Below are 26,355 nucleotides of genomic sequence, written 5' to 3' on the forward strand. Positions count from 1 at the left end.
CTTGTCCAAGGTCCAGGAGAGTAAGCTCTGTCCCCTCCTTCCCTGTCCCCCACCAGTGTCAGTGCTTAATTTGTAAAACAAAAATAGATCCCAGGGCCCTCGTATGGCGGCCACTGCAGCTTGCACCACCCATTACCCCTGTCAGTGCCATCAGTGACAGAACCAACACAACTACTACCCTTCAAACTTTCCAAGTGTGACAATTCAGACTATTGCAGCTCCTAAAGCTATAACAATGGCTCACCAAGCTGGTATTAGTCATTTTTAATTCATATTGAATTGATAATAAAACTGTTGTGTTCATCTCTAATTGAGACAAACAGCACCACCATATGGCAGACTATCTTAAGTACCAGTGTTGATAATTAAGTGCTGGAGCCGAGTACCCCAAAACCACCGGCTCAAATTAAGCCCTACCCACCACCTTACTCAAAGATTGTCAAGATGTCCTTTTTCAGGTTTTCCACAGTCCTTTAGTGGCTCTGTTTATCTATTTTCTCCTCATCCTTTTCATTTGGGTTTGTGTTTTGCAATGCTGCGTGGCCTCACTGAAGCCTTCAGATGCAACATCATCTCCACGACAACAAGATAGATAAATAAATATAAAGACAAGATGCACTCATGAGACAAATTGCAAGCTGCCAAATTTAACAGGTCATAGATACAGCAGCTTGCCAATATCAATGAGGCTTGCAACATCGCAGCAGCATACATAGATTGACGAAGCCCCCAGACCAGAGAAAGTGTAGTGAAGACAAGCGGCTACAGATGCCAGTGTAACAAAGAATACTGGATTTCCGGTCCTGACAAAGACCCAGAAGAAATATACATGAAGAGGGTTGAAACGCATTGACCACACGAGGATGGAGAGAGCAATATCTAATTCTACAGGAATCACTCCTCTTTATAAATATGTGAACAGTGTGAAAGCGTACTCACTCCTGTAAATGGTTTACCTGTCACAGACTGCCGTGAAATAAACTAGGACAAGTTATGGATCACAAAGGAAAGTGCCATAACTCTACAAATATTGTGTCCTATTGTTTCACTTAAAAAGGCAGTTTTTTAATGAAAAATGTTTTATAATTTCGTTTGATATTGTAAACACAATATTGCAGCTCATGTGGCCACAGGTACTTTTAACAAGTATTGGCATAGCCAATAGGTCTCACCTTTGGGACCTCATAAGTGTTTAGCCAGAGCTATCGGCTTTTTCAATGTTTTTAAGCTATGTTACCCAAGCAGACAGATATGCCTAAGAAGAAAAGAGAGCATTTGATGTGACCAACGATTGAATATCTTGTTAGTGTTTATTAAAACGATACACAGACCCTAATGCACAAGCACATGAAGCAGAGAGACCGTGAAGTTTGTGAACTTAGTTTGTTGTTGGTGCAAATTTTGCCTTGCCAATCCCTGGTGAGTTGCACTAATACCAGGGCCAATGGAGGTACCAATGGGTAGGCGGACTCGCTTCTAAGGTCCTGTGACCTCAGTGACAGAGTCACTGTCGCTATAGGGTTTGCTGCTTCGTAGGCCTGCCCGTAAAACTAAAGGGGAACTTCAGTATGGATTGTGGTGGACAGGCCTTCAAGGTTAACCCACACTTGCGACCACTAGGGTCCACCTGCTGGTGCTAAGACACCAGGGCTTCCAAGGTCTAGCGGGGCCTTCTAAGGTTTAGCATGGGAATGTGCTCCCTCAGGAGAGTGGGCTGGTGGGCTGGTCATGAAAGCTGAACCTGGTTCCCCAATTCCAAATTCGGCAGCTCTGCCATAGTGCCACACTCTCTTCGCCAACTAAACACCATACTGCCCCACTGAGAGAAACTCGCACTGCCTTCATCTTCAACCCAATTGTGCCCCGCTATGAAAACCTGGATGCGACTCATTTCAAATCAATGAGTGTTTGTGCCTGAAAAGTCAAGAGCAATACTACAGGGCCCGGAAGGGACCCGTTTTAAAGTCCATTGCTTATATCCTTACAAAACATAAGCAGTATGCTTTAAAAAGGCCACATCCCTGAACACAGAGCCACAATACACATTTTATAAACTAAAATAAGGAAAACAGCTAGGGCGGTCGATCTCAAATCTGGGGAACCGGGTTCGAGTCTTGGCAAGGACGCACAACATCCTTTGATTCTGGACAAATAACTAACAGGCACATGCTTCAAAGCAATTTGCGATCGCAAACGGTGCGAATTGCAAAAATCGGAGCATCCCTTTCTGTGCCTCTCATTATTATTTGGCTTCACACTGCAGCCATCTGAATACCTATTCTTTACATACCTATTGATTGCCTATCTAGTGTTTAAAATGAGGCAGCCCACTTTAGTCATTGGCTAATTTCACTGTGACTGACAGGATTCTGCCTTTTACAAGGAGCATAGCCCCACACAAAATAGTTCCCTTCAATGCAAGGGACTACTGTGGATGTTTGTGATTTTTTTATTTTTTTATTTTAATAAACTTTTTATTGGTTTTCTCAGAGCACAAAGAACAATCTGTGACATAGCATAGCTTGAGAATCATTACATCCGTATACATAATATCAGTCCACAACAAAAACAGCACGATCATCAGTGTCAGGTACAGTATCTCTACTGGAAGTATAAGCACCTTAGCCAGGATCACAACGGCAACCCTCCATCTCCCAGTCCATCCCCTCGCATGCCTATTCACTAAGTTCTGAATCCGAGTTGTCCCTCGGGGGCTCGCAAATGTCTCCTCGATCGCTATTCCATGCCCCCCATATCTGTGCCCATTTCTTGGGGCATCCCCTATGGATATACACTGCCTTTTCAGCCACCATGATGGAATCCATGTCTCTACACCACTGGGGGAGGGTAGAGGACTGGCTGGACGCCCACTTCTGCGCTTTGTTTTGCTTTGCAACCATCATGCCTATTGTCACCCATGTTTGCAGTGCGCGGTTGAGATCAGTGGAGTCCCAAATATTGAGGAGACACCTCCTGGGCTCTGGAAGTGTCGTAATGTGTGTTACTTGCGAATGTGTACGCATGACCGCCTTCCAGTATTGACTGATTATGGGGCATGTCCACAGGGTATGAAAGAGGGTCCCCTCCTGCCCGCAACCCCGAAGACAGAGGGGTGAGTCTGTCTGCTTGAGTTTATAGAGGAGAGTTCGGGTATAGTACGTGCGGTGTAGTATTTTCAGCTGTATGAGCTTGAGTGTGGATGGTATCGCTTCCCTCCATTGCCAGTACACTTGCCACCTACAATGCAAGCACACTGTCCAATTGGCTGCAAAAATGGCATCTTGTGGATGCATGGCGCAGTCTTGTAACCCCATGATGAGGGTCTCCTCCTTCTATTCTGCTCCTCATCAGCTACATGTCTGCTTAGACAGACTGGTGACTGCCCAGTCAATGCTCCCATCCAGCAAGTCAACAGACTATTTAGGACGTACACATTCCAATCACAATCCCCAAATATAACAATTGCAATGGGAGACGACAACCCCTATTCCCACATGGCGGTTTCAACCAACACTACTGGAAGACCAGTCATTCCAAGGCTCATTAGGGTCGAAGATAGTATTTCCAACACAACGTGGGTGCAGCTTCTAATGGACTGATTGAATGGGACGCCTTCAAGGTTACAATATGGGGCCACTGCTTAGGTGTACAGAGCAACATGAGGAATGGACTCACCTGAGACATTATTAAATCAGAGCATAAGCTCCTGGGGTTGGAGACTCGAGCGTTAGCTGACCTGGATAATACGTCTGCATAAGCCAATGTCAGTCGCGAGCATGTGGCACTGTTAGAACGCTTGTGCTGTTTCAAATACGCAGCACACTCAGCACACACACATAACACAGCGGACATGCTGCTGTATGTACGGTATATACATGATGTCTCTACTACGATAAACAATACTCTGGCACAACTTGCAGCCATATCAGGATTGAGAGTCAATTGGGCGAAGTCTTGCATGTTCCCCTTCCACCCAAGTAAAGTAAACCCTGAGCTAAGGATAGAAGAAGCACAACTGACCTGGCAACACAGCACACTAAAAAATCTAGGCATACATATATACCACAGTATGTCAGAGCTTTTTGAGGGCAACATCACGTGGCAGTCACAGCGTTATGCTCTGGTGCACCTTGCCACTGACAGTCATGGGGTGGGTGGCCCTGCTCAAAATGGTGGTACTGCCTGACTCCTTTGTTTCTTTAAGAATCTACCCACATACATCCCAGCAATGTTTTTTCGGAAATTCGAAAAACAGATAAGAGAATTTATTTGGGACATGAAGAGAAGCAGGGTTGCTCTGGCAAAGCTCTACACCCCCACAAACAATGCTTTCCTAGCAGCCCCACAGATTGAACACTATTACTGGGCTGCACAAATCGAATGGATATCGCAGTGGATGGTGGGGTTGCACTTGTCAGACACAGCTACATCTCTACCGGGGTTGTCCTCATTGGAAACAGCGCATTTAAAATGTATTCCACTGCTGCACAAGAACGGGCCCACCCGAATCGCTCGTACTGGGATTGGCACATAGATGCTACCGCTAACCGCAGATGCTTACGCATTACTAAACAGGTTCTTCCCCATGCACCGGGATTGCACTGTTGGGCACTCCTAGGATAGTGGGCCTGACAACTGCGATGGAACTAGAGGCGTGGCACGCAGCGGGGTTAAGTACTTTGGGTGACTTATACAAAGACGGCACCATATGATACGCTAATGGAAGAAGATGGCTTGTCTACGGGGCACATTTTACTCCACCAATCATTTACTCAGCACACTACGGCAGTACTGGGGAGACATAACGGCTGAACCTTTGACACACCTCACAGTCCAGTACCTACAGGTGATAGGAGGGGCAGGCACCTCACATGCTGCATTGCAGACTCTCTACCCTAACATACCTCACCCCAATTCCTCAGTCTGAGTCGTCGATGGGAGACGGACTTGGCTGCTCATGCACTGATAGGGAATGGAGCACACTATTGGAAGGCCCACGTCATATACCACCAAACTCGCACTTTAAACTGGGGCATTTCTACATCCTGCACAGAGCCTACCTTACCCCTGCAAACATCAACAAGTATTATCACACAACTGATGCTGCATGCCCCAGGGCCAGATGTTCATGTGTCGATGCCGACCTAGTACATATGCTACGGGCCTGCCCATTGCTACACACCTAATGTTATGCCGTCACAATGGCATTGTCCGATTGTACTGAGCACCCAGACCTACACCACTGGGAGATATTCCTACTAGGCCTTTAGCACAGGTCCAAAAGACATAGAGTGACCACCTGTTTCCTAGACCTGGGGTTACTTGTCGCCAAACGTCTTATTACGAAAAGATGGAAAACTCCCCCACCACCGGCGTTTGCTGCTTGGCAGCGTTCAATGGACAACTGGTTGCAGGCCAAAAGTGTGGCCCTTCATGAAGAGGACACACTAGGACTGCAAAAATACCCCATTGCAGCACACTGGGACACTATACTTTTGGCTTTACATACACGCCAATCGGAGGACGATGAGCTGGAGCCTGATGTCGGGGCTGAGAGCCTGTCCCAATAAACTATGGCGTGCTCTGGATATTTCCCATTCCCCACCTCATTCCTCACTAACATACTGCCAGGTAGTCCCTGATATCCACTGATTCCCACTAAACTCCCCCCTCGACTGCTCTCAGACATTGTGTATAACCATCACACACAATGGGTTGATGCGTGGGTCCTTTGTAACAACTGGACTTTGTAGCTCGCTAAGTTTTGGGTTAATATTTCCTTTTGCTTGTTACTTATGGCTTTTGTTGTCAAAAAAGTGAACGTCTGTTTTATGCCGTCCCTGCTTAATGAAAGTGCGCCCGGGCATCTCAGGTTGTTATCGCCTTATTGGAATAATATTGATACTAAATGACTAGGAGTTCATTTACTATAATGTACAACCTATTGTGTTCTGATTCAGAGAGTATAAATGTTTGTGCCACATGAGTGCCAGAAGAATGTATGACATGGGTGGTTCAGAAAATACGATCATGCCTGAAACAAAGTCATTAAATGCCTCACAGTGTAACATGTTGTTGGATATTTCTATATTTACTGCAACAAAGGTTTACAACAAACTGGCCACGAATGCAAAAGAAATGTTAACCATAAAATGTATTCTCAATAAACAGATTAAAAAAAAAAACAGGGCCAGTCGCCAGGGACGGAAACCACCCACGAAAGGCGGGACAGGTTTCAAAAAGCACACAAAGGAACCAATGGAAAGCAAGGGGTGTAATCAATGGCCCTAGAGGAAATACAGCATGCCTCGCAGTGCAGCGCATGCGCGCTGCTGCGCTCAGCCTAAAAGGTGCAGGGGACAGATTTTTGCACACAGCATTTTGATAATAATATACTTACTAAAAGTTCTGGATACGTGTCTAAATATTCCGGGCTGTTTCACATGTGTAACACACTGGGCAGGAGGAAATTGAATGATTTCTGAATAACACACTGCCTTTAATGCTATCATGAATCTGGATTATGCTTAATAATAAAAAAAAGTTTCTTCATAAAACCCATTAGGGTGCCTTCCGGTTTTTTGAGATAACATGTTTTTAGTATCTAGCCCTCAACCGATTTGAAATACTCCATACCCTAAACTGCTAGACATTAATCCAGGGTATCATTAATGTTCAGTACTCCATGGGAACATTAATGATAATTAGTGCATTGTGCCAGCAAGGTCTCTAATGCCGAGTCACTGATGCTTATTAATGCAGCCGCCATTCTGTGTCACTACCGCTAGCACAAATGAGCTAAAAACATGAATGGGGCTCACAGTAATTACCAGTAGCTGAGAGTAATTCAAACATTCCACCTATCACTTTTTAGGTCTCGCCTGACCCAGCGCATGCGCTGATCTGGCGAGACTTATTGAGAGGGCTCCAAAAAATGCTACCAGGCCAGCCTAGAGCCACAGTGCATGTGCGTGGGCGCGCGCGCCGTGCTTTACCGCCATTACTTTCGGTTTTGCGGCCGCTTTGATGTTTGATCGTGATCGCGATCACTTTCAGCTTCGCGCCCGCTTTGCATAGCCAATAGGTCTCGCTTTTGGGACCTTATTAGTATTTAGTCATACAACTGTTGCATGGCTAAACACTTATAAGGTCCCAAAGGCGAGACCTATTGGCTATGCCAATGCTTGTTGTTTAGTGTGAATGAGTCTCCCTCCATGGGAGCGGAGTGCCCCTACCAGTTACCCAGGGGTTACAGTCCCAGGGATTTAAACTGCACTCCAGTCATGAGGCTCAGGAAGACTGAAACTGGTCTGACTTACTTGTGTTCCCCTATAGAGAGGAGCTGGCCAGGCACTTTAGGCTGGACTGGTTCTGTAAAAATAGGACCACATTTGATTTTATATACTGGTTGGTCTCTATCTGCAGTGGCACAGTGAACTAAAAAGTGCTGTGCTGGATGAGGGGAATAGAAATTACCAGTGGCTGACAATGTATACATTCCACCCATATCTTTTCCGTGAGAAGTCCTAAGTGCTGAAGGTGTGCTCAGATGTGAGTCAGGGAGCTCGCTGTGTCTATTACTCAAGCTGCACCTCTCTGCTCGGGTTTACAAGACTGGTACCAGCCTCGTGATGCTTGTGTTCCCTTTCAGGGGAGACCAGGTCATGTGTTTCAGGCTGGAGCGTTCCTATTGGAGCAGGACTAAGACTGATCTGCCTATGACTGGCCACCGTTATTGGAGGCACAGTGAACAATAAAATGAAGGACTGAAAGCTGCCCAGAGTGAATTCTGTGGCTAAGATTATATCGAGCATTGACCCCAACACTTTTTAGGTATCGCTTCCCAAACAGTGCATGCTTTTTGGTTGCGTAAAACCTACTGTGGGCTTAAAAGCATGTTGCAGGATTGTACTGTCCGCCGCTTGGTAACCATTGGTTGACTTTGTCACTCACATTTCATTGCTTCTTATTGGATGACTTTCAATGTCCCATCTTTTCCATCTTGTGTTTGTCCCTCCCCTGGAGCATAGCTTCTTTACCATTTCTTTCATTGGGTGATTTGTTCCCTTAAACTGTTCATGTTTAGGGATTGTTTTTCTTGTTTGTGCACCAGTCTATGAGAGTACATATGGTTGAGAGCACTCTCTCTCGTGTCCTCTACCATGCCTAACTGCTGCTCCTTGTTGCTCTCTCACATATGCGCTTCTCACACTCTCAGATACTTCTCCCCTGTACCCGTCTGCCCTCCTTGTTTCTCTCTCTCTCTCATCCTCATGGTTTGCTCGCTCTCCTCAGTAGCGGCCGGTTTCTTGGAAAAGTGGTGAATGCAAAAAGAACTATTGATGGGCAAAATGCTGCACAATGTCAAACATTCACCCCCGTTCAGATATCTGGGCCTAAATGCATCGTTTTTTGCTCCCCATGCCATTCCAGTTCAGACCCAGTCATATGCTAATCAGTCTTGACCCTGTTCCCCATGGGAACATACCAGCCCAAACTGCCAGGCAAGGTCCTCGCCGAGTATGCCCAGATGCAGGTCCCAGGCTCAGAGACACTGGATTCAAGCTAGCCTGGCTGATGAGGGGTGATGCCCTGAATCCGGTCCTAGGATGCTTCTTTCCGGTCCAGGGAGGACCTGGCTTGGCAGTTAGGGCTGGGCTGTTCCCATGAGGCACAGGGTCATGACTGATTTGCATATGGCTGGGTCTAAACTGGGGTGGCGTGGTGGGGAAATGAACGAGGGATTTAACCCAGATCTATTGACTGGGGCTGAATGTTTGATTTGCTCTGCATTCGTCCATCAACTGTGTGTCTTTTACTTGGAAAGGTAATGGGGCAGGGGGGAGGCGGGTGGAAAGGGCAGACAGATGACACAAATAAACAATAAAAAATATAACAACTTACCTGCCGCATCGCTGGATTGGCCGCATCGCGCTTTTCTAAGTTCCTCTCCACTGCAGGCACAGGCTCCCAAACTCCACTGAGGCCAATCCTGACACTGCTCTCATGCTGCTGGTGGCAGCTTGAAAGCAGCGTCAGGATTGGCCTTAGCACCTTGCTGGATTGGCCGCATCGTGCTTTTCCAAGCTCCTCTTCACTGCAGGCACAGGCTCCCAAACTCCACTGAGGCCAATCCTGACACTGCTCTCATGCTGCTGGTGGCAGCTTGAAAGCAGCGTCAGGATTGGCCGCATTGCGCTTTTCCAAGCTCCTCTCCACTGCAGGCACAGGCTCCCAAACTCCACTGAGGCCAATCCTGACACTGCTCTCATGCTGCTGGTGGCAGCTTGAAAGCAGCATCAGGATTGGCTGCATCTCGCTTTTCTAAGCTCCTATCCACTGCAGGCACAGGCTCCCAAACTCCACTGAAGCCAATCCTGACACTGCTCTCATGCTGATGGTGGCAACTTGAAAGCAGCGTCAGGATTGGCCTTAGCACCTCGCTGGATTGGCCGCATCGTGCTTTTCCAAGCTCCTCTCCACTGCAGGCACAGGCTCCCAAACTCCACGGAGGCCAATCCTGACACTGCTCTCATGCTGCTGGTGGCAGCTTGAAAGCAGCGTCAGGATTGGCCGCATCTCGCTTTTCTAAGCTCCTCTCCACTGCAGGCACAGGCTCCCAAACTCCACTGAGGCCAATCCTGACACTGCTCTCATGCTGCTGGTGGCAGCTTGAAAGCAGCTTCAGGATTAGCCTTAGCACCATAAATGTCCCAGTTAGACTGGGAGCCTGTGCCTGCTGTCTCCAACCCGAGAACGCAGCTCGGGATGGAGACAGCTTTAGTGAGCATGATGGTTTGGCCGGCCTCAGGCGACTGGCCAAACCGTCATGCACACTGAAACCAGTGCAAAACACTTCCTCTCGTGCCTGCCCCTCACTCCTCCAGCTGCCCCCGCCCTCCACGATGTCCTGCCCCCTACACTTGGCTGCTAGAAAAAAAATCGATAATAAACCTGGTTTATTATGTTTTGTTTTTCATGTTTTAAGGCTGCTGGCAGGGGGGGAGGGGAGGGAGGGTGCTTCTGCGCCATAGTGGATGAGCAGCCTCTGGCTCTCCTGTGTGCTCCCCACTGTACTTTATGTTCTCTCCATCGTGTGCTTCCTCCCCCAACTCCCTATGTTGCTCTTTTCCACATGCACAGCTTTTTTCCTCCTTTCCCCCTTCGTCACTGTACATTCTTTTTTATATTTTGAACTTCTGTGCCTAAAAATTCTTATTGTTTTATGTACAGATCTAAGTGGCTTCTACCATCTTGGACTGGTAAATAAAACAGCAAAGCAAATGGCACTTGCGACATTCCTCTGGCACATGCATGTGCTATGACACATGTGCACACGAGCCTTCACCATTACTATTTTGCAAATACGTCTCCTCTGTGGCAATTTACCAGGCATGCCTGCTCCAAAACCTGATGACGGTCTGTCGAAGCACTTAACTGAGCAAAACACGGAGACTGAATAAGGTGCAAATGGAAGTGAAGGTGGAGGGTTGACTACTCTCGGTGTTGCTGTGGGGTGTGTAGTGCGCTTTGTCTCTGCTCTCTGGTGGACCTCAGGGAGTAAAGTTTGCTTCTTGCGCATTGACCGCTTGATGCAAAGTGTGACTTACCAGACTTCCGACTTACGTGAAGGTGTAGAGTCGACCACCTTCACGGTTTTGCTGTGTGGTGTGGAGTGTGCTTTGTCTGTGCTCTCTGGTGGACCTCAGCGGAGGTTTGCTTCTTGTGCATTAACGCTTGATGCAAAGTGTGACTTACCTGGACTTCTGATTTAGATGAAGATGGCTGGGTGACTGCTCTTGGTTTTGCTGTGTTGTGTGTAGTGTGCTTTGTCTGTGCTCTCTGGTGGACCTCAGGGGAGGTTTGCTTCTTGTGCATTAACGCTTGATGCAAAGTGTGACTTACCTGGACTTCTGATTTAGATGAAGATGGATGGGTGACTGCTCTTGGTTTTGCTGTGTTGTGTGCTTTGTCTGTGCTCTCTGGAGGACTTCAGGGAAGGTTTGCTTCTTGTGCATTAACGCTTGATGCAAAGTGTGACTTACCTGGACTTCTGATTTAGATGAAGATGGATGGGTGACTGCTCTTGGTTTTGCTGTGTTGTGTGTAGTGTGCTTTGTCTGTGCTCTCTGGTGGACCTCAGGGGAGGTTTGCTTCTTGTGCATTAACGCTTGATGCAAAGTGTGACTTACCTGGACTTCTGATTTAGATGAAGATGGATGGGTGACTGCTCTTGGTTTTGCTGTGTTGTGTGTAGTGTGCTTTGTCTGTGCTCTCTGGTGGACCTCAGGGGAGGTTTGCTTCTTGTGCATTAACGCTTGATGCAAAGTGTGACTTACCTGGACTTCTGATTTAGATGAAGATGGATGGGTGACTGCTCTTGGTTTTGCTGTGTTGTGTGTAGTGGGCTTTGTCTGTGCTCTCTGGTGGACCTCAGGGGAGGTTTGCTTCTTGTGCATTAACGCTTGATGCAAAGTGTGACTTACCTGGACTTCTGATTTAGATGAAGATGGATGGGTGACTGCTCTTGGTTTTGCTGTGTTGTGTGCTTTGTCTGTGCTCTTTGGTGGACCTCAGATAGGAAGGTTTGCTTCTTGTGCATTAATGCTTGATGCAAAGTGTGGCTTACCTGGACTTCTGATTTAGATGAAGATGGATGGGTGACTGCTCTTGGTTTTGCTGTGTTGTGTGCTTTATCTGTGCTCTCTGGTGGACCTCAGGGAAGGTTTGCTTCTTAAGCATTAACGCTTGATGCAAAACTTACCTGGACTTCTGATTTAGGTGAAGATGGATGGGCGACTGCTCTTGGTTTTGCTGTGTTGTGTGTAGTGTGCTTTGTCTGTGCTCTCTGGTTGACCGCAGGGAGGAAGGTTTGCTTCTTATGCATTAACGCTTGATGCAAAGTGTGACTTACCAGGACTTCTGATTTAGATGAAGATGAATGGGTGACTGCTCTTGGTTTTGCTGTGTTGTGTGCTTTGTCTGTGCTCTCTGGTTGACCGCAGGGAGGAAGGTTTGCTTCTTATGCATTAACGCTTGATGCAAAGTGTGACTTACCTGGACTTCTGATTTAGATGAAGATGGATGGGTGACTGCTCTTGGTTTTGCTGTGTTGTGTTTAGTGTGCTTTGTCTGTGCTCTCTGGTGGACCTCAGGGAGGAAGGTTTGCTTCTTATGCATTAACGCTTGATGCAAAGTGTGACTTACGTGGACTTCTGATTTAGATGAAGATGGATAGGTGACTGCTCTTGGTTTTGCTGTGTTATGTGCTTTGTCTGTGCTCTCTGCTGGACCTCAGGGAAGGTTTGCTTCCTATGCATTAATGCTTGATGCAAAGTGTGACTTACCTGGAATTCTGATTTAGATGAAGATGGATGGGTGACTGTTCTTGGTTTTGCTGTGTTGTGTGTAGTTTGATTTGTCTCTGCTCTTTGATAGACATCTGGGAGGTAGGTTTGCTTCTTGTACATTGACTGCTTGATGCAACGTGTGGCTTACCTGGACTTCTGATTTAAGTGAAGATGGATGGGTGACTGCTCTTGGTTTTGGTGTGTGGTGTGTAGTGTGCTTTGTCTCTGCTCTTTGGCGGACATCAGGGAGGTAGGTTTGCTTCTTGTACATTGACTGCTTGATGCAAAGTGTGACTTACCTGGACTTCTGATTTAAGTGAAGATAAATAGTTGACTGCTCTTGGTTTTGGTGTGTGGTGTGTAGTATGCTTTGTCTCTGCTCTTTGGTGGACATCAGGGAGGTAGGTTTGCTTTTTGTACATTGACTGCTTGATGCAACGTGTGGCTTACCTGGACTTCTGATTTAAGTGAAGATGGATGGGTGACTGCTCTTGGTTTTGGTGTGTGTTGTGTAGTGTGCTTTGTCTCTGCTCTCTTGTGGACCTCAAGGAGGTAGGCTTTCTTCTTGTACGTTGACTGCTTGATGCAAAGTGTGACTTACCTGGACTTCTGATTTAAGTGAAGATAAATAGTTGGCTGCTCTTGGTTTTGGTGTGTGGTGTGTAGTGTGCTTTGTCTCTGCTCTTTGGTGGACATCAGGGAGGTAGGTTTGCTTCTTGTACATTGACTACTTAATGCAAAGTGTGTCTTACCTGGGCTTCTGATTTAAGTGAAGATAAATAGTTGACTGCTCTTGGTTTTTGTGTGTGGCGTGTAGTGTGCTTTGTCTCTGCTCTTTGGTGGACATCAGGGAGGTAAGTTTGCTTCTTGTACATTGACTGCTTGATGCAAAGTGTGTCTTACCTAGGCTTCTGATTTAAGTGAAGATAAATAGTTGACTGCTCTTGGTTTTTGTGTGTGGCGTGTAGTGTGCTTTGTCTCTGCTCTTTGGTGGACATCAGGGAGGTAGGTTTACTTCTTGTACATTGACTGCTTGATGCAACGTGTGGCTTACCAGGACTTCTGATTTAAGTGAAGATGGATGGGTGACTGCTCTTGGTTTTGGTGTGTGGTGTGTGGTGTGCTTTGTCTCTGCTCTTTGGTGCACATCAGGGAGGTAGGTTTACTTCTTGTAAATTGACTGCTCGATGCAAAGTGTGACTTACCTGGACTTCCAATTTACCTAAAGCAGGAGGGATGAGTACTCTTGGTTTTGCTGTGTGGTGTGTAGTGCACTTTATCTCTGCTCTCTGGTGGACTTCAAGGTGTAAGGTTTGCTGTTTGTGCTTTACCTGCGTGATGCACAGTGTGCTTTCCGGGTGCATCGGATGTACGTCAAGGTGGATTGTTTGTTACTTGTGCTTGTGTGTTATGCGGTGTTTGCTTTGTCTGTGCCTTTGATCTTCCTCAAGCTTTAGGTGACTCTGTGATGCAGTGCGCTTCTCCCGTGCCTTCGGGCTCCTTCAAGGTGGAGGGTTTGCAGGTGGTGCTTTTACTCTGCAGTGCAGTGTGTTTTGCTTGCACCGCCCGTATTTCTCGATGTCTGGGCCTGACTTTCTGTGCTTTAAGTGTGTGCCTTCGGCCCTTCTCAATAGTTAGGGTTTGCTCTTTGTGCATTGAGTGGCTGACTCGGAGTGTGTTTGGGCTGGGCCTTTGGCCTCACCAGGGCAGAGGGTTTGATGCTGGTGCTTTTGCTGTGAGATGTGGTGTCTGTGCATGTGTGTCGGGTGTGCCCAGGTGTTCTCTTTTGTTACAGTTGATTTCAGTCTATGGAATGAAGTGTAGACATTTCGGTTTTGAGTCTTGCTGCAGTTTTACTCAAGGTGTATTGTTTGCGTTCTTACCTCTCATTTTGTGACGAGAAGTGCGCCTCACCGGTGCCTGTGGTGAGCCTCCGAGTTGATAGTTGCTTGTTGTTTGTAGGTTGCTCTTGTATCCGTGTGATGATCACTCAAAGGGAGGAGCTGCTTATTGTTTGTCTGTTTGTTTGTTGCTGTTGTTGTTACTGTGTGAGCAGACCTCAGGGTGAAGGATTGTGTGATGCACAGTGGGTGAAATACCTCCCCTTAAAGGGTAGCTCTTGTAGTTCCTATATCCCCTTTCCAAAGGGTGCCTGAATAGACACAGTCACAACCAGGGGCTTTGTTTCTTTGTATCTGTTTGTGTTACTCTTTCTTCTCTGAATGAATGTGTTAATGGATGTAGGACGATTCGCGCTGTTACAGATCCGGCTTCTGGTGCAGTAGACAGAATAGAGCCTTAGTCCAACCACATGAATTGTAATAAGCCGGAACGGATGCCCTATAGGAAGTATTTGTTTAGACAGGAAGTACTTATTAAGACATATGGAGGCGGGATCAGCCAGAGAACCTCCGGATATCCCTGCATCATTTTACACCTCAGTGGAGCATTACAAAGTTTCTCTGGCTCAGTGAACATGTTATGGTAGACAAATTGGATCCATTTATGTTCGAGGTACATTTCATAAACAAATGTTGTTTGGAGAGTTCCTTAAAGACTCATGTGACGTCACTGATTCTGCTCAAGTCCTACTTGTCTTATAGAAGCAGCCTTTGTACATATATTCATGGCTGTTTCCTTTTTTTGCAGGTTTACATCCATTCCTGCCACCGAACACAATGCTATCATCAAGGCAAACCAGGAAGAAAAGCTCAAAAAAGAAAGTTCAACAACATAAAATAGGGTTCAGATCAAAGCTTGGCTTGGAGTATGACGTGTACACAGACCTCAAGATCGTGAAAGCAGGACAATGGTGGCCTGGCGACGAGGACACTTCTGTCTGGGGTCGTAGAGAGGAGAGGCCGAGGACCGGGGTCTGCAAACACAGACATGAAGGGAGCTTGGAGAGATAAAGGACATGTCAGCAGAAGGCGAGGGTGAAGGGCAGGGGGAGGGGAATGGAGCCTGGACACACTTGTCATTTGTATTTGAGCAACAGGAGCATTTCAAGAAGGAAGGCGCATGTTGCAACAGTGTGGCAGCGCACAGGTCTGTCATCCTTTGGGTACACATACACAGAGGGTAGTGGCTTTGCTGGTAGGTGACGATGATAAGAAGATAATGCGTACATAACATGCATCACAGTTAAACCATTTACATTGCTACACTCCTGCATTAGCTGGGGCAGCAGACACTCATACCTGGGGAAGATGGCCGCCACCCGCTATAGCAGTCGATAGAAGGTCCACTACTTTGAGCGCTCTCCTAAACGCAAGGCGTCCGGAAGCTGCTGGTCAAGTGGATTTCAGTTCCATTGAAAAGGACCTAGTACATTAAATGCCTTTTACCTCGACGCTGCTGAAGGACCCTTCGGTTGGACCATGGGGTCATTACTCCCCCTGCCTAGGTTGGGAGTGTGAGTGAAACCGATGGCAGCTTGGAAGAGAGAGTTGGGGTAATGATGGTACCTGTTAATGCTAGGATCAGCGGTGTGAATTTAACCCTCTCTTAAACACCGAGGCTGGTGCCACAAGGCGAGGTTGTCAGACCTACGTCAGAATATCAAAACTTATCAGAGCGAGGTTGCACCAAAATAGACACTCTCACTTTTGGAAGAGTTCAGCACGGGAGTGAAGATTGTCATGCTGTAGCAATTTGTGCTGGCCGCTGGAACTCAGAGATCTGCAACTGGTGGGAAAGAGAAGGTTTGAAAAGGAGGATCTAAAGGACAGATGACGGTGCAATGCAAAGTGGTACTGTGGGAGTACAGGAGCGCACTGACACTTGGGGATACCAGCTGGTCGGTGGGTGGGTGAGGAGGATAAGGAGCATCTTGCGACTGAGTATAAGAAGTCAGAATAATTAGATGGGAACATGCATGATGCGGGTACCAAAGTCTGATAACAGTCTTAGATTATCAACAATATTGAGCACAGTGGAGGGTTGAAGATAAGTTACTAGTGGTGCTTAATTTGAGGCAGTGGTTTCCTGAGCTTGGCACCGGCACTTAATTGTCAACACTGACACACTCATGACAGTCGGACACATGGTGGCGCTGTTTGTCTAAATTAGAGATGAGCACAACAACAGTTGTTATTTCAACATACATGAAAAACTACTAATTTCTATTTTTGTTTCTGTAGTTTGTTTTATGCAAATGGCTATTGGCTAATAAATAAAATTGAAAAAATGACTAAGACCTGCCGCCCAAGCCATTCTTATAACTTTGGTGGCCCGGAATAGTCTGAAGTGTCGCACTTGTAGGAGTGTGATGGTCAGTGGTTGTGTTGGTACTGTCATTGGCAGGCCTGGCAAGGGCAGTGGATGATGCAAGCTGCAGTGGTCTCCTGATGAGGGTCTTGGAGCTTATTGTTTACAAATTAAGTAGTGGTTAGAAGATGACTCTATGTCATCAAGGCACACTGCTCAAATGTAGGGTTTTCTTTTAACATCCCAATGCATTCTTGGAGCGGGAGCCCTGGTCGTTGTCATTTGATCCGAAGAGACAGGGAAATAATTATTTGTAAAGGAAAAATCCAGGGCTGGAGCATTGCATCCTCAGTGAACCCGAGTCATCTGGCGGCCTTTACTGAGGAGAATACGGGTCAATGAAATGCGGCCCTGAAGGGGACACCGTATAAATCAGATGTGGACTCACCAGTGATACACCGAGCGGTAACACAACCTCTCTGCCTACTTGCTGCACCTCTGCTTGCACCATCAAACACTCATCTTACAGCAGATGTGCAGGTGAGTGCCACAAAGCCTTCTGAACAGATGTTGCATAGCAGATTACAGAAAAAACACTTGTAATGAAGCAAGCATGTTCCACTCGGGGTGTGTTAAATATATATGTGCTATTCAAATGGTTTTTACAAGATCCACTTGCAGCATTATGCATTTTTCAATTTTCTTTCTAAAATTAAGTATATATTTGTATCAGAAAAATATATGGGACATTCTACGGGTTAAATAAAATACTGATGACCAATAGACATCTTTAATCCGTTCCCTGATGCATTCTCAACCCACTGGAAATGTCTCCACGGCATCTCAACATTCATTCAACAATCATATTACACCAGAATACACAGTAAGACCCTTTTGTGACCGGGGCACTGTCATTTTCTCCAGGATCCAAAAGACCAACTCTTTACTTGACCCAACTGTGTACTCTTGAGCAAATCATTTGATCACTTATCTCCAGTGTCCCAGTCCCTTATGTTTACTGCGGATAGAACAGCTCAGCACAAGCTAAACATGGAGGGAAAGACATCTACATGTATGTTACAGCTTAAATACTCCCTGCTGTGCTGGGTTCAATTAGAAGGAAAATAGACAGTGTTTAATTTGAGCCAGTGCTTTCCGGTGCTGAGCACCGGCACTTAATTGGTTTCCGGTGCTCAACACCAGCACCTTATTGTCGACACCACACTTAGGGCAGTCTGCCACAAGGTGGCGCTGCTCATGTAATTTAGAGATGAGCAGTATAACAGTTGTTCAGGAAAACAATGTACATTAAAAAATTACTCACACCTGCCTCCCCGCCATTCCTTTAGCTTTGGGAACCTGGAATAATCTGAACTGTCGCATTTACATGCGGGAGAGATGGTTAGTAGCTTTTTGGCAGCGATCATTGGGGCGATGGGGGGGTGCAAGCTGCAGTGGCCTCCTGGCCAAAGCCCTGGCACTTCATATTTTACAAATTAAGCACTGAAAATAGATTTTGCAAAGCAGTGAATAACTACCCCTGGGCTACTTTGAAGATTATCTTCAAAACTTGTGACTGATGAAAATTTGAAATTTTGCTAAAAAAGAAGTGTTGTGCATCCCTTGTAAGCATCATATATGGTGAACTATTGAATAATATGGAAAAGTCCACACAGGCCTGCGCTTCCACAAGGCAATGGCCAGTCAAACAATCTCTCAAAGTTCCAATTGGCATTCTGTTTGGGCACCGATTCACAAAAGTGCCCAGTGCCCATGAAAAAGGCGGAAATTTACCCACACACATGTATATACCTACAATCTGAGTCAATTTCCAACTTTTCAGTTATTCTCAGAGAATTCCAGGAGCACTTCACAGACACTACAAATGATTCAGGTTCCATGGTGTACCCACATGTGCCTCAATCTTTGCACATGGACAGGTTTTACGTTTACCCGAATGTTCCTTTCTGCTCCAAGATATTTTGCAGAAAAGGACATCCCCAGTTTGTAACTTGTTTCTTCCAATCTTTAATCCATCTGCCCTGCGCCCCCATACCGTTTAAGAGTTGTTCTCTTCCGTTTTCACCATGAACACAGGGCTTCTCTTCCCCTTGGAAATAGTAAATCTACAACTGCTGTTCTATACTACCTTCCAGAAAGTGAATACCCTTCACCTTTGCAAATATACCCACCCTAGAATAAATGTACACAAACCTAACAGCAATTTGCTGATGCACAGATCCCACAATACTGCAGGAATTTGTGTGTGGGTGAATCCTGTACGTGCCCACCTAAGATGTACTCAGGTGTGTACATAAATGTGTAAATAATATCTTCTATGATATCAAAGGCTGTTGTGTTGTTTCAGAAAGCACAATTATCCCTGAAGAACCCTTTTATCAGCGTTGAATAAAGATACTTGCCATATAAAATGCAGCAAAAGTCCTAATTATCACATGAATGTGGAAAAGCACAAATCTTTGCAATCTTAGCTACGCTGCACAGTTTTCTATTGACCTTTGGAAAGGTTGCAAAAAAGGCTTTGCAAACCCCAAACCTTTAGCTAATATGGTTTGACAAATGTCGATCCGTGATGTAATACCTGTAAGTATAATTCTATGACCCATGACCCCAGGAAACAGAGGGGCAGGCAGGGGTGTTTATTTTGTTGAGGTGGGTGATGTCCATGGCACTTGTTAAGACTTTGCCAGCGCTTTGGCAGAAGTGGTGATTTCAGATTATTGGGAGTGGGTGGAGGGGCCTTTCTCTGAAACACAGAGAGGAATGCCTGGGGCCAGGCAGAGGTGAAGCTTGGGAAACAATGATGTGTGCAAATATTGCCCTGGCCATGAAAGGTGAGGAGCGCAGGTGAGGGATGGGGCACATGGTACCTTTTGAGGATGGTTATATGAGTGGGGAGACCCTTGGGGCTTAGTCCATTAGCAGATTTTCCATTATATATAATTTTTTCACACGGGCAAAACGCTGGGTAAATAAACTTTTCTCTATTTGGGTGTGTCTACTTAATAAAGAATTAAATACTTTTCGTCACTATTACATTTGTTGAATCTGCGCTCCAACACTCAAATAATTAATTATAATGACAGACACTTTGGTCACCATGACCCCCCCCCCCCACACCCCTCCTGCCGCCAAGAATGCTAGAGAAAATAAGCTACAGATTGGACATAATATCTACCAGACAAGTTACTTTATTGATTATTAGCAAATAAAATACCCCAATGCCCAAATCAAGTGCATTAAATGTTCACTTAGCAGGAAAGCACCAAGTGAAATCAAAGTTCTGCAGTTGTTCATCATCACTAGAATATATAATACGAAAAACAAGCGTTAGACTCTCATAATTGAGGATTCGCAGTGCGGAAAGAAAAGGCAACTTTCCAGTACTAAGGCAGAAGAGGCAGAGATAGACGAAGTGAAGCTTTTGAAGGCATTTACAGGACTAAAAACTTTTGAAATGTTTTAATTTAACATTATTATTGTGACTTGAAAAAGGTTCAAGGGCATATTGCCATCCCAAGCGAAACATGTGTCAGGAAAGTTTTTAATATTGAACATATTAATAAACTATACAATACCAGCAGACATTATTGGTGCCGAGCATATCCATGTTATAGTCATTATCTGAATATCTGTATTAGAGTGTGAGAATTCCCAAAAATGTTCATGCTTATTAACTAAGGGCTGGTTTAAGAGGTTGTTCCCGACCGAAACCAGCAACACCAGCATAACCCATCCTGAGGGACACTGGAATTATACATTTTTGCGGCAGTGTAGTTTTTGTCATAATTATGGATTTTCTGCATTTGCCACATAATTATTCATCTGCTGTATAATCTGAAGATTTTACCCCCAAAAATGTTTCTAGCTCAGACGGATCAAAAGTTACTAAAACGCGTCAACATGCGTTGCTGTGCAGTGGTAGGCCCTTTGGGAAGGTTGATTGTAACCTTTCTTTTGAGAATTGCTATTTTTGGCTGTTACAGTGTTAGTAATGAGATGAAACATTTGCTCAGACAGTGTTAACGTGTAAAAATGATAACATAGGGGCATATCAGCAAGCAGGCGATAAAAAATTATCGCCTCTTTTGCGTCCGTTTTGGACAAAAAGCGGCAATAATTTTATCGCCTGATTAGCAAGGTCACGCTATCGCGTGAAACCTTGCCTTATCGCCATTTCCCTTAACGCCCATCTTTGCATCTCTAATGAGATGCAAAGTGGGCGTTCCTCCCCAGGATAACGGCAGAAATGTCGCTAAGCGACATTTCTCCTATTATCAAGCCTCACGCAAAGCAGCATAGCGACAAGATCCTTACGCCTGCTTTGAAACTGACTTAGCCATGATACCCTATGGAAGGTGGATATCAGGGCTAAGTATGTGAGGCCCTATCAGCAAGCTATCGCCAAAAGTTGTGTGATTATCGCTGGATTTCCAGCGATAATCGCCCTTTTGGCAGCTTGCGCTCTGAATTTTATTGCTTTGGAGATAAGCGTTGCTAATTGCACGCTATCTCCACGATAAAATTCAGAGTTGGCCGGCGATAATTATCCTCACGCTAAGAGCGCTGAGCGATAATTATTGCCGGCCCTTGATGATATGCCCCCTGATGAAGTAAAACTATCACAAAATGTGCCACATTCCGTCTCATAATTTGCCTTTTCTTGCAGCATAATTTGGTGCTCCCCTGCCACATAATTCCAGCGGCCCTTTGACACAGAAGCAGTTTCAGCGAGGGAATGTGTCCTGAGCTAAAAACACTCCTGAATTTTTTAGACAGCTGTAAAACAATTTTAAAGTGATTCCGTCGAGTATTGCGGTTTCGAATGTGAACATTTTAAAGAGAGAAGATATGAGGTGTTGCCGATTATCTAACTTTGTTTCAGATCTTGACATAAAAATAACAGTCAGCCTAGCGCCTGAACATGTTTCTCTGCGCTTGTCATCTACATCCGATTGCCCCAAAGTGCCGAGCCAACGTGTCAGCTTCCCCTCTGCACACACAGCTTGGTTACATGTTACACTCAGCAGTCTGTTCTCCCGACTACCCCTCACGGTACATTTTTATTAACAAAAAAAATCCCTATTTCAAAGCGGAGCGGACAGCTGGAATTCTGCCCCCGGCCTCCTGTGGCATTTCTCAGTTCCTTCAGAATCGAGACCCGTCTTGTCCAGCAGACAGCCCTGGAGGAGGGCCTGGGAGGAGTGAAACAAGATGGCGCATGCGGCGCAGGATGGGAGAGGCGCAGGGATGCCCCATTCAAGGCACCCTGCGTCATGCTGGGAGGGCCCCCAGCGCACAGCAGCTGTTTTCATGGCTGCTGACTCAGGCAAGAGATGCCGACAGACTTCATCTGTGGAGGGAGGGGTCACAGAGGATGTTGAGCCTCAGGACAAAGTCCGACCAACAAGCATTGGCAATGTCAATGTGTCTGGATTATGAATGAAAGTGCATTTTGAGTCACTGGTGAGTGTAGACCCTCAATAAGTCGTCATACATGCACTCTGTCACTCATCTTTGTATTCATACATCCATTCATCAATCCACAGACTCATCCATTCACCCTCTAACATAACTGCAACAAAACACACACAAACTCAACAACATATGCATGGTAAATTAAAAGAATACAAGTAGTCCCTATACCAAGGCACACTCATGTTCAGGTGGATGTACACCTGCAATCAGAAAATGTCATAATTCACAGGCAAATGTGTACATACATGATTAGGTAACTATTAAGGATGTGGGCAAACAGATAAAGGAATAAATGGAAGAGCCCAGATCAAGATCTATGTGAAAAGCAATTTAATAGTATCAAAAATGCAAGTAGTGCATAAAACATGATCAAAGTACATTAAATAAATACATAATCCAAGTGCATTATTCATATACATATCTTAAAAGAGCGATATGTATCTCCATCTAAAGAGCGATGAAACAACCCTAAATGTTCACTCACACGTCCACCATCATCCTTTTAGAATAGATACAGTGGGGATGTAGATTTGTATGGGAACCAGACCTAAACAGTACACAGATACACCTGCATTGTATTATAAAGCAGTAATGTGTGCCAATTGGTACGTATTACTGCTTGACTTGTATTTTTGATACAATGAAATTGCTTTTGATACAGATCTTGATCTGGGTTCCTCCATGTATTCCTTTATCTGTTTGCCCGTATTCTTCATAGTTACCTAAGTATTTATGAACACATTTGTTGTTTAATCCCTGACTTAGGAACACTTCAAGTTACAGGGGGACCCTCTCTTTTTTAGGTCTCGCCTAGCTATTGCGTTTACGCATTCGCTATGCGAGACTCTAGTAAGAGGGGCATTTCAAAGTGCTCCCAAAAGTGGATTGCATGGCGAGCATGCGCACAATCACGTGCATCGTGCCGCCATGCAATCCATTTGGGGAAGCGCTTCAGCCCACTGGCGCGTGCACGTGTAGCCACAGCCTCGGCATCATACTTAAAAGGGTCCGCTCCCCCGCCTGGAAGGCGCTCCCCCGCCCCCGCCACAGCATGCCGAGAGATTGTTTCCTCATGGCGCCTCTCACAACTGTCCCTCCCCCACCACAGGGCTAGTCTCACGGACGCATTGCCATCCATCGATTTCACTTTCATGCCCGTGTTCTCTTTGCCTTTCAGCACACAGCTTCTCCGTAGCCACCATTTAACGACCATCCTGCCGTAAACACCATTTAACTACCATCCTTTTAGTTAAAATAAAAGAATTACCTCTAAGGGTTTAAGGAACCATAGAAATACAAGGCAAGGCAGCAACAGAACGTTCTGAGCCCCACCAGTGTTTGCCACACACACATGCCTCTCGCCTATCTCTCCCCCGCCCTCCCCCCTCCGTGTTTTCTTGCAGCTTTGCCCAGATCTGAGTCTCAAACAACCAAAATAATAAGTTTGCCCTGCACGCTTTCTGCGCTTACAAAGTTAACATATGCCACGCTCATTCCCTTTTCATCCTTCTAAGGTCGATAACATTAGCTCCATTAATTCTGCGTCTAAGGATTTAAATAACCATATGTTTTCTTGCAACTTTAGGCACTTCACACACACAGCCCCACTGCTCACACACACAGGCATCAAGGCAGCAACAGAATGCTCTGAGCCCCACCAGTGTTTGCCACACACACATGCCTCTCGCATCTCGTGTTTTCTTCCAGCTTTGGCCCGTGTTCTCTTTGCCTTTCAGCACTCAGCTTCCCCGTAACCACCATTTAACTAACATCCTGCCACACTCATTCCATCTTCATCCTCGCTTTCACTTTCATGCCCGTGTTCTCTTTGCCTTTCAGCACACAGCTTCTCCGTAGCCACCATTTAACGACCATCCTGCCACACTCATTCCATTTTCATCCTCGCTTTCACTTTCATGCCCGTGTTCTCTTTGCCTTTCAGCACACAGCTTCTCCGTAGCCACCAATTAACGACCATCCTGCGGTAAACAGCATTTAACTACCATCCTTTTAGTTAAAATAAAAGAATTGCCTCTAAGGGTTTAAGGAACCATAGAAATACAAGGCAAGGCAACATACACTCCGCATGCCACTCAGAGCCACATAATTACATGCCACATAACTACAATGCACTCAATACAACAGACACTCCAAAAACCAATCAGTGCCACATAGTTACACACCACATAATTACACAGCGCTCAATGCCACATACACGTCAAATACCACTCAGCGCCACATAATTACACACCACATAATTACACTACACTCAATGCCACATGCACTCCAAATAACACTCAGTGCCAATTAATTACAATGCAAACAATGCAAGATACACTCAAAATAACACTCAGTGCCACATAATTACACACCACTAAAATCAACATACACTCCACACAAAACCACTCAGTGCCACATAATTATATTCTACATAATTACACTCTATCTATCTATCGCCCTCTCTATCTATCTATCTATCTATCTATCTATCTATCTATCTATCTATCTATCTATCTATCTATCTATCTATCTATCTATCTATCTATCTATCTATCTATCTATCTATCTATCTATCTATCTATCTATCTATCTATATATATGTATATGGATGCATGTATTATTTAATAATTTCTTTTTATCACAAGATACAAATTCTAGCAAAAACTATTACAATGCACAACTTCTCCCTCTAGGGTTTGTTGGGGCAGTGTCAAAACCCAAATTCATACAAAGGTTTACAAAATGACATTAACTAAGCAAAATATAATCTCTCCTTGGAGAGTCTCATAAGGATTATGGTACTGCACATCTTCTATCCCCACAGTTTGGTGGGGCTGATCCCCAACACCAAAACCCTTACCTATTAGACTAATCTGAATGTATATGTAACAAAGTAGAGTTTAATAACAACCCTTCCTTAAAAGCAAATTGTCTTTAACAGATGCTTATCACAATAATTTAGTCAGGCCTACTGGTTTTGTCGTAATGTTTCATAACAAACAGATCAAACCTTTGAAATCGGGCACGCTTTTCCAAATGAACGGGTGAAGCCTTTACCCTTTACTATCGGCTTTACACTTTACCTGACACCGGCCTATTCAAGTGCGCATAAACCGACAACCATCATGCAAACAGTTATAAAATTACAAAAATGTAGAACAATATATTGTATAATACAATATACAAGACCCTTCAACAGGACCTAACTAGAGTCATCACAATGCAGCCGCCCAGGGTGTGTCAGAGTGGATGGCCAGCGACAAAAACCCATTGCCTCCTATGGTCATCTGTGAGATTTCATGCAACAATATACCGATATGTAGCTTTAATATATAGAAATAACAAATCACAACTACATGCCTATTGAATATAACGTATGCTTTTCACAATAAATACACCAGGCCTAGTGCCTTTATCATAAGACTTCATAGTAAATAGGTCAGGCTTATAGCCGTGCTCATTGGATTATCACCATAACCAACTCAGTCCGGCTGCATCCAGTATAAACTATGCCACCAGCCAAAAAGTGCAAGACATGATGTCTTATAATTGAAAGCCCACAAATTCGGCCCCAAAAAAATCCTTTACCCCTCTCTCAGGAGGACTCTGAAAGCTCTTTTTTGTTGATTACATAATGTCAGGTTACAGTTGCACTGTCAAGCCAGACCTAAAACTCTATGTAGGTTAATGACTGCCCTCCTCACATCTGTGCTGCTGCCAGAGAAAATACAGTAAATGATCTAGTTATTTAAGACACTTTAATAGCGTCGCAATGTCATGTGGGTACCCCTGAAAGTTCAAGCTCAGGCAGCTGGATCAACAGACAAAATGATCACAGCTGTATGGAGGGCAAGCTATTATTTTATAGAAGGACACAACTGCGTCCCAATCAAAATGTATACTCCTATCTAGGATAGAATCCCGCAGTGGACGCTGGTTGTAACTCATGAAACACAAGGGGCCTGTAGTGAGGTCTCACTCTGTTAGATTCCCCTAGCTGGAACTTTCGTTACACGGTGGCTATGAGTTTGAGCTTTTTCCTGCAGGCCGAGCCGTTGATGACTTGATTTAGCCCTATGTCCCATGTAAAACTCTTGATGTTTACGGCATTGACTATTGTGCGCGTAGCTCTTTAAATTTCAATAAAGAATTAATGCAAAAACATTTACTCCTTACTCACAAAATGTGGGTAGGACCAAAATCCCTGTTGTGGTGATTCTCATACAATTGTCTGGCTACACCTAAGCCGTCAAGCCAGACCTTGAAAAGGGCCTCATCCCATTGACCATTGGGTCCA

General features: G+C 45.2%; 1 protein-coding gene across 4 annotated transcripts in view; it reads left to right on the forward strand.

Annotated features, from left to right (window-relative positions):
- The window catches only part of LOC146797365 (uncharacterized), a 123,442-nt gene extending 106,940 nt beyond the window's left edge, over positions 1 to 16,502 (forward strand). For all 4 annotated transcript variants that reach the window (XR_014968982.1, XR_014968983.1, XM_085627549.1 and 1 more), the window contains one exon: positions 15,000 to 16,502. Coding sequence is in view for 2 of the 4 variants with exons in the window: in XM_085627549.1 (XP_085483675.1) it covers positions 15,000 to 15,262 (263 nt within the window). In the remaining 2 variants the exon portion in view is untranslated. The remainder of the gene's footprint in view (positions 1 to 14,999) is intronic.
- The last annotated feature ends 9,853 nt before the right edge of the window (positions 16,503 to 26,355 follow it).

The sequence above is a fragment of the Triturus cristatus genome, chromosome 9, assembly GCF_964204655.1.
Source record: "Triturus cristatus chromosome 9, aTriCri1.1, whole genome shotgun sequence".
NCBI lineage: Eukaryota > Metazoa > Chordata > Amphibia > Caudata > Salamandridae > Triturus > Triturus cristatus.